The sequence below is a fragment of the Mustelus asterias genome, chromosome 29 (genome assembly GCF_964213995.1).
Source record: "Mustelus asterias chromosome 29, sMusAst1.hap1.1, whole genome shotgun sequence".
Taxonomy (NCBI): domain Eukaryota; kingdom Metazoa; phylum Chordata; class Chondrichthyes; order Carcharhiniformes; family Triakidae; genus Mustelus; species Mustelus asterias.
The window spans coordinates 19,099,106-19,114,201 of NC_135829.1; the positions used below are offsets into that span (position 1 = coordinate 19,099,106).

The window sequence follows — 15,096 nt, forward strand, 5'->3', positions numbered from 1 at the left end:
AGGCCACCCCCACACCCCCACTTCTTGCCTTCAAACAACCGCACAACCTCAAACAGACCATTGTCCGCAGCAAACTACCCAGCCTTCAGGAGAACAGTGACCACGACACCACACAACCGTGCCACAGCAACCTCTGCAAGATGTGCCGGATCATCGACACAGGTGCCATCATCTCACGTGAGAACACCATCCACCAGGTACACGGTACATACACTTGCAACTCGGCCAACGTTGTCTACCTGATATACTGCAGGAAAGGATGTCCCGAGGCATGGTACATTGGGGAAACCATGCAGACGCTACGACAACGGATGAATGAACACCGCTCAACAATCACCAGGCAAGACTGTTCTCTTCCTGTTGGGGAACACTTCAGCGGTCACAGACATTCGGCCTCTGATCTTCAGGTAAGCGTTCTCCAAGGCGGCCTTCACGACACACGCCAATAGAGTCACTGAGCAGAGACTGATAGCCAAGTTCCGCACACATGAGGACGGCCTCAACCGGGATCTTGGGTTCATGTCACACCATCTGAAACCCCCACGACTTGCCTGGACTTGCAAAATCTCACTAACTGTCCTGTCTGGAAACAATACACATCTCTTTAACCTGTGCTCAATGCTCTCTCTACTCACATTGTCTGTACCTTTAAGACTTGATTAGCTGTAAAGACTCACATTCCAATCATTATTCTGTAAATTGAGTTTGTGTCTTTATATGCCCTGTTTGTGAACAGAACTCTCACTCACCTGACGAAGGAGCAGCGCTCCGAAAGCTAGTGGTGTTTGCTACCAAATAAACCTGTTGGACTTTAACCTGATGCTGTGAGACTTCTTACTGTGTCACAGCACAAAGTAAGAGTTTTAACGTTTACCCCAGTCCAACGCCGGCATCTCCACATCATCACAGCACAAACGCAGGCTTGATTAAAAAATACAGAAAGCAAAGTCACAAAAGGGTGACCAGAACTGTGTACAGTTCTGGTTACCTATTATAGAAAGGTTATTATTAAACTAGAAGGAGTGCAAAAGAGATTTACTAGGATGCTACTGGGACTTGAGTTATAAGAAGAGGCTGGATAGACTGGGACTTCTTTCTCTGGAGCGTAGGAGACTGAGGGGTGATCTTATAGAGGTCTATAAAATAATGAGGGGCATAGATCAGCTAGATAGTCAATATCTTTTCCCAAAGGTAAGGGACTCTAAAACTAGAGGGCATAGGTTTAAAGTGAAAGGGGAGATACAAAAGGGTCCAGAGGGGCAATTTTTTCACACAGAGGGTGGTGAGTGTCTGAAACAAGCTGTCAGAGGTAGTAGTAGAGGCGGGTACAATTTTGTCTTTTAAAAAGCGTTTAGACAGTTACATGGGTAAGTTGGGTATAGAGGGATATGGGCCAAATGCGGGCAATTGGGACTTAGGGGGTTTTAAAAAAAAGGGCGGCATGGACAAGTTGAGTCGAGGGGCCTGTTTCCATGCTGTAAACCTCTATGACTCTATGAATCAGCTTGCATGTGAAATAGTACTGCTCCCTCAGTACAATAATCCAGTTCAGCCACAGACCCAAAGAATAACTAGGGTCCGTTGAAGAGAGTTAACCGGCTTCAGCCAGGTTACGGAAAAATACAATCTTACAGGACAGCAGGGGTCCCATTGTGTCTGAGCTGGCTCTTATCCAATTAGACCCACTACCCTGCACTTTACACCAACCTTTATTCCCTTCAAATATCAATCCAATTTCCTTTGGAAAGTTATTATTGAATCCGTTTAAAGCAGTGTATTCCAGATCATCATGTCCTCCCCTCCAGCTCCACAATACGGGCGACACTGCAGCACAGTGGTTAGCACTGCTGCTTCACAGCTCCAGGGACCTGGGTTCGATTCCCGGCTTGGGTCACTGTCTGTGTGGAGTTTGCACATTCTCCCGTGTCTGCGTGGGTTTCCTCCGGGTGCTCCGGTTTCCTCCCACAGTCCAAAGATGTGCGGGTTAGGTTGATTGGCCAAGCTAAAATTGCCCCTTAGTGTCGTGAGATGCGTAGGTTAGAGGGATTAGTGGGTAAATATGTAGGGATATGGGGGTAGGGCCTGGGTGGGATTGCGGTCGGTGCAGACTCGATGGGCCGACTGGCCTCTTTCTGCACTGTAGGGATTCTATGAATACAAACAATCATCTGCATCTCTCCTCCTCGTTGTTTTTCCAGGGTTCCGGATTTCTGACATTGGCCCTGTCTGAAGTGCACAGATGGGCATCTAGCTTGGACTGTCATGCTCCCCATAGTCACCTTGCCTGCCAGCATCCACCATGAAGGCTGATCTCTGACCGGCATCCGGGTAAGGAGGCAGCACCTTGGGTCAGGGCCAGCAGACAGGTGGCAAGAGAGCAACATAATAAAAGCAGCACAATAAATCTGACAGATTATACAGCTTGAACCCAAACACAAGCTCCCAATTTATCATTTTCAAATTTGTTGAAATGGTGCAGTTAGGGGCAACCAATATTGGTAAATAAATTAACAAAAAAGGCTAGGACTATCTCATCTCAAACTTATTCTGCCTTACAATGTTCAAAGCACAGCAACCAATGTTTTCTTGTCACATCTCTGTTATCAGTAGACATAAAAGGGTAAAAAGAACGGCAGCACGGTGGCACAGTGATTAGCACAACTGCCTCACAGTGCCAGGGACCCGGGTTCAATTCTGGCCTTGGGTCACTGTCTGTGTGAAATTTGCATGTTCTCCCCGTGTCTGCGTGCGTTTCCTCCAAGTGCTCCGGTTTCCTCCCATGGTCCAAAGATGTGTAGGTTAGATGGATTGACCATGTTAAATTGCCCCTTCGTGTGCACAGATGTGTAGGTTAGGGGGATTCGTGGGGTAGATGCATGGGGTTACGGGAAAAGGGCGTGGGGATGGGCCTGGTTACGATGACGGAGAGTCGGTGCAGACCAGATGGGCCGAATGGTCTCCTTTTGTACTGTAGGGATTCTACGATGAATTTAGATAACTGGATTTTACAGATAACAGAAGGTTCCAGTTAGATTTAATGATGGTTTTTCCATAAGCAGATACTATAAATTTTCAAAAATGTACACTAAAATAATATCAACGTTAGGTGAAGTTTTGAAAAAGAAAAATAAACAAAGGAACAATCAAGAAAAATCTATCTTTGCTGTGGTTCTGGCATCAGAATTTAATGGTGTTTTCCATCGATTTCAACACTCTCAGTAGGGAGCTTCTGCTTGCAACTCTCACAGGATGCAACACATTTTTAAAAGCTGAGGGAAATTCTCGTTTAATTTCGAAAAAATTTACACAAATACAGGAAAAAGTGGAAATTCAGTAGACTAGGAGAGTTCTAAAGAGCAAAAGCCATACACAGAGTGATGACGTACAAAAAAGGAATATGACCAAACTTACAAGGGATATTAAGCCAAAAGCAAAACCTTACATAAATATATTAAAGAAAGCATGTAAAATAATGTGGGCCCATTAAAGATAGATATAGGCATGGCTATAATGAATAATAAGGGAGTGGCAGAATGGTAATGGAAAAAGTAATGGGATTTAGGATAGACAAACCTATAACACTATGGTTTCTACCTCAATATTAAACGGAATAGGTCGGGAAATTGCAAGTGCCCTAAACATAACTTTCCGAAGGTTCAGGAAATGTGCTTAAGGAGTAATAACTGCAACGATCACTCCATTATTCAAGAAGGGAGGGAGGGAGAAACCAGGTAATGACAGGCCCTACAGTTTATCAGATGAGGAAATTACTGGAATTTATCATCAGGGACAATGTGATTGAGAACCTAAACAAGTGTGAGCTGATCAAAGAGAGTTACCACTGATTTGAGTAAGTCATGTCTGACTAATGGATTTTTAAGCAATCAATGATATGGTTGACGAGAGAGTCTTGAATCTTGTCTACATGGATATCCAGATGGTTTCTGATAAGGTTTCACAGAAGAGATAATTGAAAGTGGGTGAAATTGGAGGCAACCTCATGATATTAGTTGGTAATAGGTTGTGAAGTATGGCACAGGGAATACTGTAAAGAAATGGACTCCGATTGGTGGAATATAACAACTGGGGTTCACCAGGGCGCCGCAGCTTTTCACCATTTATATCAAAGATCTGGATGCAGGAAGAGAGAGTTGTATATTGAACTTTGTAGATGACACTAACCTAAAACTTCACCTAAAGTTGATATTATTTTAATGTACATTTTTGAAAATTTATAGTATCTGCTTATGGAAAGACCATCATTAAATCTAACTGGAACCTTCTGTTATCTAGTAGATGACACTAGTAAGGAGCAACTAGCCACAAGTTATAAAGTGATATCGGCAGAATAATCAAAACTCTGGCAGATGGTGTTGTAATTGAAGTGCTTAAAATGATAAAGTTAAAGTTATTTATTAGTCACAAGTAAGGCTTACATTAACACTGCAATGAAGTTACTGTGAAATTCCCCGAGTCGCTACACTCCGGCACCTGTTCAGGTCAATGCACCCTAACCAACACGTCTTTCAGACTGTGGGAGGAAACCCACGCAAACACGGGGAGAACTCCACACAGACAGTCACCCAAGCGAGAATCAAACCCAGGTCCCTGGCGCTGTGAAGCAGCAGTGCTAACCACTGTGCTACTGTACTGCCCCATATATGAAGGCCAATTAAAAACCACGATTTCTTTTGGTGAAGGTCTTGTGGCACAGTGGGTTAGTGTCCCTGCCTCTGAGCCAGAAGCTCCGGGTTCGAGACCCACCCCAGGACTTGACGACGAAGGAAGATGGGTTCATAATGCAGCCAAATAGGTTCAGTGCGTCAAAATCCTTCCCAACACGCCAATGGCTGACAGTAAGAGCGGGAGAGACTCCTGGTCAGCCATGCTCATTGTGGAATGGCACCCCTCAAGCTATAAACCCCCTGGTGACAGACTAGCAACCTGTCCAGGAATTATGAGACATGGAAACAGATGAAAGTCTGCCTTAGTGCACCACTCGAAGTGGGAAGTGAATTGAAATAAAAACATAGAAGATAGGAGCAGAAGGAGGCCATTCGGCCCTTTGAGCCTGCTCTGCCATTCATCACGATCATGGCTGATCGTCCAACTCAATAGCCTAACCTGCTTTCTCCCCATAACCTTTGATCCCATTTGCCCCAAGTGCTATATCCAGCCGCCTCTTGAATACAACTGGAAATTTCCTTTGGTGGGAGAATCCATAACAGGATCAAATTTGAGCTGGATCATTCAGGAGGAAAACCGGAAGTGCTTTTTTCCCACAAAGTGTAGCAGAAATCTGGAATTCTTTCCTCTGAAAAGATTGTGGATGCTGAGACAATTGAAATTTTCAAGACCAATATTGAAAGATTTTTGTCATGCCTGGAAATCAAATAAGATGGAGGAAAGCAAGTAAATGAGTTGATGCATAGAACAGGTTTGAGGGGCTGAATGTATTCCTTCTGTATTTTCTCAAACTGACTGGGATGCTAAAGTAAAGTCAAGCCATGGGGCACTGCCAATTATTCTCCTCTGCCCAGCCAGGGAATGCTCAACACTGGTACAGCACAATGTAGAAAAGGCAGAGTTTTTATCATCATTTTTCATTTAGTCAACAGACATAAAAATGTTTGTTGCCTTCAGCACTTACCTTTACCAGATCCATGGGTGTTTTAACCTCTTCGGCTGGGTGCTGACTCTCCGACACAAGCAATGGTTCTTGCTTGTTCCGGCCTTTCCGCTTGGACTTCTTGAGCTGGTCGCCAGCTTTCGATGAATCTGGAACCTCTACAGAAAGACAGGTTGGCATTTAGAGAGCACCTCTCGCAACCTCAGGACTTCCCAAAGTGCTTTCCAGCCAATAATGTACGTTTTGAAGTTGAGTCGTTGTTACAGTGTAGGAAATGTGGCAGCCAATTTGTACATAGCAAGCTCTTCACAACCAATAATGTCATCTTGTCAAAACAATCTATGCCAGCAATGTAGTTTGCAGGATAAAAACTGACCACGATACAGGAGGGAACTGCTCTGGTTAAACCTTGGTTCAACATCCCATCTGAAGGACAGCACCTTCAACAATTCAGCACTCCCTTAACACTGCTTTGGAGTGGAAAAGCATGTGGAAACTGTTCAGAGGGTTTTTCTTTTAACCCCCGCCTTAAAAATTGAATTCATTAGAATAGGTGTCAGGAACAACCTCACAGCTTTTAAAATAAAAGCAAAACACTGCAGATGCTGGAAATCTGAAACAAAGAAAATACTGGAAAAACTCAGCAGGTCAGGCAGCATCTGTGGAGAGAGAAACGGAGAGTTAACGTTTTGGTTCTTCTTCAGAACCGGAAGACGACTCGTACTGGACTTGAAACACTAACTCTGTTTTTCTCTCTCCACAGGTGCTGCCTGACCTGCTGAGTTCATAGAATCCCCACAGCCCATCGAGCCTGCACCCACAACAATCCCACCCCAGGACCTATCCCCATGTACTTACCTTGCTAATTTACTCTGACACTAAGGAGCAATTTAGCATGGCCAATCCACCTAACTTGCACATTCTTGCACTGTGGGAGGAAACCTGAGCACCCGGAGGAAACCCACGCAGACACGGGGAGAACGCGGAAACTCCGCACAGTTTTTCCAGTACTTTCTGTCTTTATTAGTTTGCAAATTGAGACTTTAGCCAATTAGCCAATTTAAGGGCTATGAGTTTTAACTGTTGGAATTGGACACACCATCTTTTTTTCTGTATAACTGCACTTGTCCGGCAGCAACTGACTCTTGTGATTTCTTCCACCTTTTCAGAAGTTCATCAATGAAAGCCCGTTTCTTCCCCTCAGTCCCTTGAACCAAGTCAGCGACGTAATCTTCAATTTCCTCTGCACTCTCAATCGATAGGATATATCTGGGTGAATAAAATACATGTTTTTGATTTATTATTGTCACATGTAGAATAGAATCCCTACAGTAGAGAAGGCCATTCGGCCCATCGAGTCTGCACCGACCACTGACCCACCCAGGCCCTATTCCCATAACCCCATGCATTTACCCTTGCTAGTCCTCCTGACACTCAGGAGCAATTGAGTATGGCCAATGCACCTAACCCACACATCTTTGGACTGTGGGAGGAAACTGGAGCACCTGGAGAAAGCCCACGCAGACTCAGGGAGAACATGCAAACTCTGCACAGTGAGTCAAGCTGGGAATTGAACCCAGGTCTTTGGCGCTGTGAGGCAGCAGTGCTAACCATCATGCCCAAAGCATACCGTACATAGAGGGGGAAAGGAGAGAGTGCAGAATGTAGTGTTACAGTCATAGCTAGGGTGTAGAGAAAGATCAGCTTAATATAAGGTAGGTCCATTCAAATGTCTGATGGCAGCAGGGAAGAAGCTGTTCTCAAGTCGATTTGTATGTGACCTCAGACTTTTGTATCTTTTTCCCAACGGAAGGTGCTGGAAGAGAGAATGTCCGGGGTGCATGAGGTCCTTAATTATGCTGGCTGCTTTGCGGAGGCAGCGAGAAGTGTAGACAGAGTCAATGGATGGGAGGCTGGTTCACGTGATGGTCAGGGCTTCGTTCATGACCGTTTGTCATTTTGTTATACATGTTGTGTATAGTAGGGGAATGGAGGGAGAAGGAATTGAAAGTTTGTCGTCAGGGTATCAGGGAATTGAATTAATTTACTTTCAAAACCTCAAGCAATCCTGTGACACAAACAGTACGGGTTATAATTACATTTATCCTCAAACTCAGAGGCACACCTCCATGACATAACACTGTGAGCACAGGATCGAGCAGATGAAAAAAAGCCTAAGGCCCACCTAATCTTAAAGTTAGAGCTGAGGAATTCAGGAATGAAATCAGAAAGCATTTATTCACACAAAGGGAAGTTGAAATCTGGAAATCTCAACTGTTCCCGAAGACTGTGGAGGTTGCAGGGCAATTGAGCTTATTAAGTGCATCAAGAGAGATGAGGGGGAAGGAAAGTAAATGGAACTGAGATACAGATTAGCTCTGATCTAATTGAATGGCAGAAGAGGCTTGAAGAATTGAATGGCCACCTCTTGTTCCCAATTTCCTTAGCTTACATCATGCAATGAGAATGGCAGAATTGTACAACCAATCTCTGTCAATTAGTTTATTACAGACTGAGATAGGAGCTGAGGAAATCTCCGATAGTGGAGTTTTAAAAACAATAGATCCAGAGTTACCAGTTTCGCCTAAGCACACTCCACTTGTTTAGCTTTTAAGGTTTATTTATTAATGTCACAAGTCGGCTTACATTGACACTGCAATGAAGTTACTGTGAAAACCCCCTAGTCGCCACACTCCAGCGCCTGTCCGGGGGAGAATTTAGCACGGCCAACGCACCCTAACCAGCACCTCTTTCAGACTGTGGGAGGAAACAGGAGCACCCGGAGGAAACTCACGCAGACACGGGGAGAACGTGCAGACTCCACACAGACAGTGACCCAAGCCGGGAATCAAACTCGGGTCCCTGGTGCTGTGAGGCAGCAGTGCTAACCACTGTGCCACCGCGCCTGCTCATCATGTCTCAAGTTGCACATGTACAATATTCCCAAAATGTTAATTTCTGTAAGAACTCCAAAGCTTACTTTGAACGAATCAATACTAACTGGTTCCACTACCTTCCTCATTTTGAATTTACCCTTTTAGTATAAAAAGGTAAAGTCGCCATAGTCCCAGATGACCATAAGCTCCCCCTTTGAGGGGGGAGGGCTCTCTGGTGGTGATTTAACCTGAGGATCACCATACCTCAGGCAAGGTGAGTGAAAATGGGAGTGTGTGAGAGGGGTTGGGGGGAGACTTTGAGGGGATGGAGGGGAAGGGGAAAAAAAGAACCTGAGGATGTGGGGGGAAGACAGTGTGGGAGGGGGTTGGGTTGCATACTAGTGAGTGTGTGTGTGTGTGTGTGTGGGGGGGGGGAGGGGGTAGTGGTGGTGGAGTGTATGCGAGGGTCGGGCGGCACAATGGCACAGTGGTTAGCACCACTGCCTCACAGTGGCAGGGACCCGGGTTCAATTCCGGCCTCGGGTCACTGTCTGTGTGGAGTTTGACATTCTCCGATAATGGTGAGCTCTGTGCTTCGAGATCACCAGCTCATTTGTACAGACATGTATGCGACGGTTTGCAGGCCACCTTTCCAAATATGGAAACCATTCTGAAAATATTTTAACAATACCCGTCACAAATACTTCCGGTGAATGCTCTTTTTCTGTATTGAAGAATTAAAAATTATTTGCAAAATACGATGAGTCAGGAACATTTGACAAGTTCAGCAATACTGACAACTGAAAGTGTGTCTTTACATGATTTTTACCTACGATAAGGTAATTGATGATTTTGTAGAAAAATATGTAGAATAAAGCTCTCCAAATTTCCATGCCAATAAGAGATGAAGCAAGAAAATCTTTAAAATATGTCTCTTTTACATTCTCTTGCTTAAATTCTGTTTTTCAAAATGGACCATTGCTGTCTTATGTAATGGCTGCAGCTGGTAGTTCGCTCTCCAGACCAACCTTAAGAAAATCTCTACGACAAAGAACAGAATCCTACAGATAGAGCCACTGATATTGGACTCGGACTCACTGGACACACCACTCGCGTGAATTTATGGCAATAACTTCTCTGATTTTATGAAAGGAAGTTAACTTTTATTTTTGAAACTGAATGAGACTCTGTGAAATATATTGAATGGTAGCATATACATCTTGTTGATTGGAGTATTTGCCCCTGCACTGGATTGTCTCATTCTGTCCTGCACTGGCCTGTGCTGCAGTGATGCCATTGGCTGATTTTTCCATCTCGTTGCTCATCAGCAAGTTCCACGTTTGCTCACCTCAAGACTCGTATCGTAATATTTACCATCTTTACCGTCATTCTGACAAGAGGCAAGCTTGGATTTCAATTCAGCAATTATTCATATAGGCGTGTTTTACAACCACTGGTAGCGCAGTGGTTAGCACTGCTGCTTCACAGCTCCAGGGTCCCGGGTTCGATTCCCGGCTCGGGTCACTGTCTGTGTGGAGTTTGCACATTCTCCTCGTGTCTGCGTGGGTTTCCTCCGGGTGCTCCGGTTTCCTCCCACTGTCCAAAGATGTGCGGGTTAGGTTGATTGGCTAGGTTAAAAATTGTCCCTTAGAGTCCTGAGATGCGTAGGTTAGAGGGGGATTAGCAGGTAAATATGTGGGGGTAGGGCCTGGGTGGGATTGTGGTCGGTGCAGACTCGATGGGCCGAATGGCCTCCTTCTGCACTGTAGGGTTTCTATGATGATTTCTATGATTACAAGTCAATAAGCAGTGATCAATGTGTATTTTTCTGTCTTCCAACTTTGCATTCTCTGGGGAGAGGGTGGGTTGAGTCGGGAGGCTTGAGTCGGGAGGGGTGTGATTTCACAGGGGGAGGGGGGCAGAAATGAAGGTGCACACGGGGCACCACGAAGTGTAAATCCACCTCTGTCCAGTCTGACAACCCTGAAATCCCTGTGCTTCAGTAATTCTGGCCTCCTGTGCATCCCTGATTTCAATTGGGCCACAGTTGGCAGCTACACCTTCAATTGCCAAGAACTTAAGCCCTGGAATCTCCTTCTTAAAACTCTCGGTTCCTGCTGCCTCCTTCAAGACACCCCTTAAAATGTACCTCTTTGACCAAGGATCATCCCTGCTCTCCAATATTGCAACATTTTGTTTGGTAACCACTCTATAAATGCAACTTTATACATACAATGGTGTAGTGGCAATGTTAATGCATTAGTAATCCAGAAGTCCAGGTCAATGCTCTGGGGGCACGGGTTTAAATCCCACCACAGCAGCTGGTGGAATTTAAATTCAATTCATAAATCTGGAATATAAAGCTGGGCTCAGTAACGGTAACCATGACAACTATTAATGGTTGTTGTAAAAACACATCTGGTTTGCAAATGCCCTTTGGGGAAGGAAATCTGCCAGTTTGGCCTACATGTGATTGCAAATCCACAGCGATGTAGTTAACTCTAAACTACCTATTGAAATGGCCTACCAAACTAGTCAGTTCACAGCAATAAGGGATGGGCAATAAATGCTGGCTTTGTTGGTGACAGCCTGAGCCCTCTCCACTTCAGACAACTTGACAGTTCTCGCTGCACAATTTGATTTTCACAAGAATCTTTTCCCAAACACAGGGTGTCAGAGCCAAATTGACCAGAGAGGTGATCTATCCTCAGTTGTCTTTAGCTAACTTCACTCACTTCAAGTTTTGTCGTGCCATTGTGAATCATTTCCTTGCCATTTGTCACAAACATCATAGTCAAATGAAATGTCAATTGTTTTGAGGGTCAACCCTTAGAAAACTCTTAGAGTGTTAGAACAGATCAGTATAAGGATCCCAAAAGAGAAAATGCTGGAAAATCTCAGCGGGTCTGGCAGCAACTGTAAGGAGAGAAAAGAGCTGATATTTCGAGTCCAGATGACCCTGTGTCAACTTTTATCCAGGATAAGGATGTTTAGCAAACTTCAGTTCCGTGAAGAATCCCTTCTTGGGCAGTCCACAAGACTAAATTTAGCTGTGTCGACATTGTCATTACCTCCGAGCTTGGCACTTCAGTCAAATTTTCTGAGACAAGATAGAGCTGTCTTCTCCAAAGACTCCAAAGGACTTGGAGTCCAGCTATCACACAAATAACAGCAAAGATGTTGTAACTATTGCCTTGTCGACTTTACAACTTTGTTGCCAGTTTAAATTTCTTTTACCTCAAAAACTCTTTATAAAGCAAAAGGAGTGATGGGGGAGGGAAGTGAAGCAGAGGGGCAGGAGCTAAAGGAGGAGGAGGATGGAGAAGCCTAGGCCAGGGGAAGCAGCTGAACTCCAGGCCAAACCACCTGAGACTTTGTTTATACCGCTGTCGCCACTGGAGATTGCGGCCGGCAGCTGTCACTTACTGAATCAGCTCCTCGTTCACTTCCAGACTAAATTTCCGAACCAGCTCCTCCTGACACCAGCGCAGAAGAGACTCCATCTCACCACTCATCTTCCTTCGCCTCTCCCACCGCCCTCATTCCCGGCAGCGGCCAATCAACCCGGCTCAGATCCACCCGGAAACTTTCCCCCGCGCACGCCACACACGCAAACGGTCCAGTCCGCCGGTTGTTCCCAGCGGCAGCGCCGGCTCCGCATTAACGTTCCGATCTCCAAGAAATCCAAGCCCTTCCCTCATTCAAACCATCAACCTTTACCCTCTGGACACAGAAAGCCTGATTAATGAAAGATACAGGAACAAAACAGATTGCATTAAATAAATCAATGCATTCTAATGACGGTGACAATACCATAAAAGGGTTATGACATCTCAAAAATGTTTGGTCCTTCTAACTTCAGGGCTGGATTCAAGTCAATGCACAATGTTTCTCAAACTGGGAGCTCCAGATCACAAAGCAGCATGAAGATGACTGGATAGACCAGCAGTTATTAAGGTTGGCGTAGGCATCAGGTGGGTTCAGCCTTGTTTAAGAGAGAGGGGCTTAAAGGGGAAAAAACAATTATACTACTTAGTCACAAAGAAAGGATACCAAAAATCCTTTCTTTAAAGATCAAAGGAACTTTAAAGCACAGGAACAGGCCTTTCGGCCCATCAAGTCTGTGCCTACCCTGATGCCTCTCTAATATTTTCTTGCATCCACATGGTCCATATCCCTCTATTCCCTGCTTATTCATGTATCCATGAGAATCTGCTTCCATCATCTCTTTCGGCAGACTTGTATGAAACATTGCCCCTTACATTTCTTTTAAACTTTCCCCTTCTCACTTTCAACCCATGCTCCCGAGTAATCGACCCTTCGACCCTGGGAAAAAAACTCTTGACTATCCACTCTATCCAAACCTGTCATAATCTTGTAAACCTCAGGTGCCCCTCCTTATCCTCCAACGCTCCAATGAAAACAATCCAAGTTTGTTCTTCATAGTCCATATCCTCCAAACCAGGCAACATCGTGGTAAATCTTTTCTGCACCCTTTCCAATGCATCAACATCCTTCCGATAGTGTGGCGTCCAGAATTATACACAAGATTTCAAATGCAGCCTAACCAAATTCTTATACAGCTGCAACATGATTTTCCAATTCCTATACTCAACGCCCCGACCGATGAAGGCCTACATGCCACATACCTTCTTGATCACCTTGTCCACCTCAGTTGCCACCTTCAGGGAACTGTGGATCTGCACGCCTAGATTTCTCTGTATGCTAATATTTCTAAGGGCTCTACCATTTACAGTATTACACAGTAACTTCATTGCAGTGTTAATGTAAGCCTTACTTGTGACTAATAAATAAACTTTACTTTACTTGTTTACTGAACACTTTCCTTCTGCAGTAGACCTTCCAAATCGCATCACCTTACATTTGTCCAGGTTAAATTCCATCTGCCATCTTTCAGTCCAGGTCTCCATCCGATTTATATCCTGCTGTATCCTCTGACAATCCTCCTCATTATCCACTACTCCCCCAATTTTTGTATCATCTGCAAATTTACTAATCAGACAACCTACATTTTCCTCCAAATCATTTATATATATTACAAACAACAGAGGCCCCAGCACTTATCCTTGTGGAACACCGCTTGTCACAGACCTCCAGTTAGAAAAGTATCCTTCCACTGCTACTCTCTGCTTTCTATGCCCAAGATGTGGAGATGCCGGCGTTGGACTGGGGTAAGCACAATAAGAAGTCTCACAACAGGTTTATTTGGCAGCGCTAGCTTTCGGAGCCCCAAGCCCCTTCAGGTGAGTGGGGACTCGTGTTCACAAACAGGGCATAAAAGACACAAACTCAATTTACAAGATAATGGGTGGAATGCGAGTCTTTACAGGTAATCAAGTCTTAAAGGTACAGACAATGTGACTGGAGAGAGGGTTAAGCACAGGTTAAAGAGATGTGTATTGTCTTCAGACAGGACAGTTAGATTTTGCAAGCCCAGGCAAGTCGTGGGGGTTACAGATAGTGTGACATGAACCCAAGATCCCGGTTGAGGCCGTCCTCATGCGTGTAGAACTTGGCTATCAGTCTCTGCTCAGCGATTCTGCGTTGTCGTGTGTCGTGAAGGCCGCCTTGGAGAACGCTTACCCGAAGATCAGAGGCTGAATGCCCGTGACTGCTGAAGTGTTCCCCGATTGGAAGGGAACACTCCTGCCTGGTGATTGTTGAGCGGTGTTCATTCATTCATTGTCATAGCGTCTGCATGGTCTCACCAATGTACCATGCCTTGGGACATCCTTTCCTGTAGCGTATCAAGTAGACAACGTTGGCCGAGTTGCAAGAGTATGTACCGTGTACCTGGTGCATGGTATTCTCACGTGAGATGATGGCATCTGTATCGATGATCCGGCACGTCTTGCAGAGGTTGCTGTGGCAGGGTTGTGTGGTGTCGTGGTCACTGTTGTCCATGACATCTGATCTTCGGGTAAGCGTTCCCCAAGGCGGCCTTCACGACACACGACAACGCAGAATCGCTGAGCAGAGACTGATAGCCAAGTTCTACACACATGAGGACGGCCTCAACCAGGATCTTGGGTTCATGTCACACTATCTGTAACCCCCACGACTTGCCTGGGCTTGCAAAAACGAACTAACTGTCCTGCTGGAGACAATACACATTATGGGCGGCACGGTAGCACAGTGGTTAGCACTGCTGCTTCATAGCTCCAGGGACCTGGGTTCGATTCCCGGCTTGGGTCGCTGTCTGTGTGGAGTTTGCACATTCTCCTCGTGCCTGTGTGGGTTTCCTCCGGGTGCTCCGGTTTCCTCCCACAGTCCAAAGATGTGCGGGTTAGGTTGATTGGCCATGCTAAAATTGCCCCTTAGTGTCCTGAGATGCATAGGTTATAGGGATTAGTGGGTAAAATATGTAGCGATATGGGAGTAGGGTCTGGGTGGGATTGTGGTCGGTGCAGACTCGATGGGCCAAATGGCCTCCTTCTGTACTGTAGGGTTTCTATGATTCTATCTCTTTAACCTGTGCTTAACGCGCTCTCCACTCACATTGTCTGTACCTTTAAGACTTGATTACCTGTAAAGACTCGCATTCCACCCATTATCTTGTAAATTGAGTTT

General features: G+C 45.2%; 1 protein-coding gene across 1 annotated transcript in view; it reads right to left on the reverse strand.

The window, feature by feature from the left end:
• The window catches only part of trip4 (thyroid hormone receptor interactor 4), a 119,257-nt gene extending 107,161 nt beyond the window's left edge, over positions 1 to 12,096 (reverse strand). The window contains exons 1-3 of the mRNA XM_078200158.1: positions 11,932 to 12,096; positions 6,729 to 6,898; positions 5,651 to 5,787 (exon numbers count right to left, since the gene is read on the reverse strand). Coding sequence (XP_078056284.1) covers positions 5,651 to 5,787; positions 6,729 to 6,898; positions 11,932 to 12,020 — 396 coding nt within the window. The 5' untranslated portion in view covers positions 12,021 to 12,096. The remainder of the gene's footprint in view (positions 1 to 5,650; positions 5,788 to 6,728; positions 6,899 to 11,931) is intronic.
• Positions 12,097 to 15,096: the final 3,000 nt, after the last annotated feature.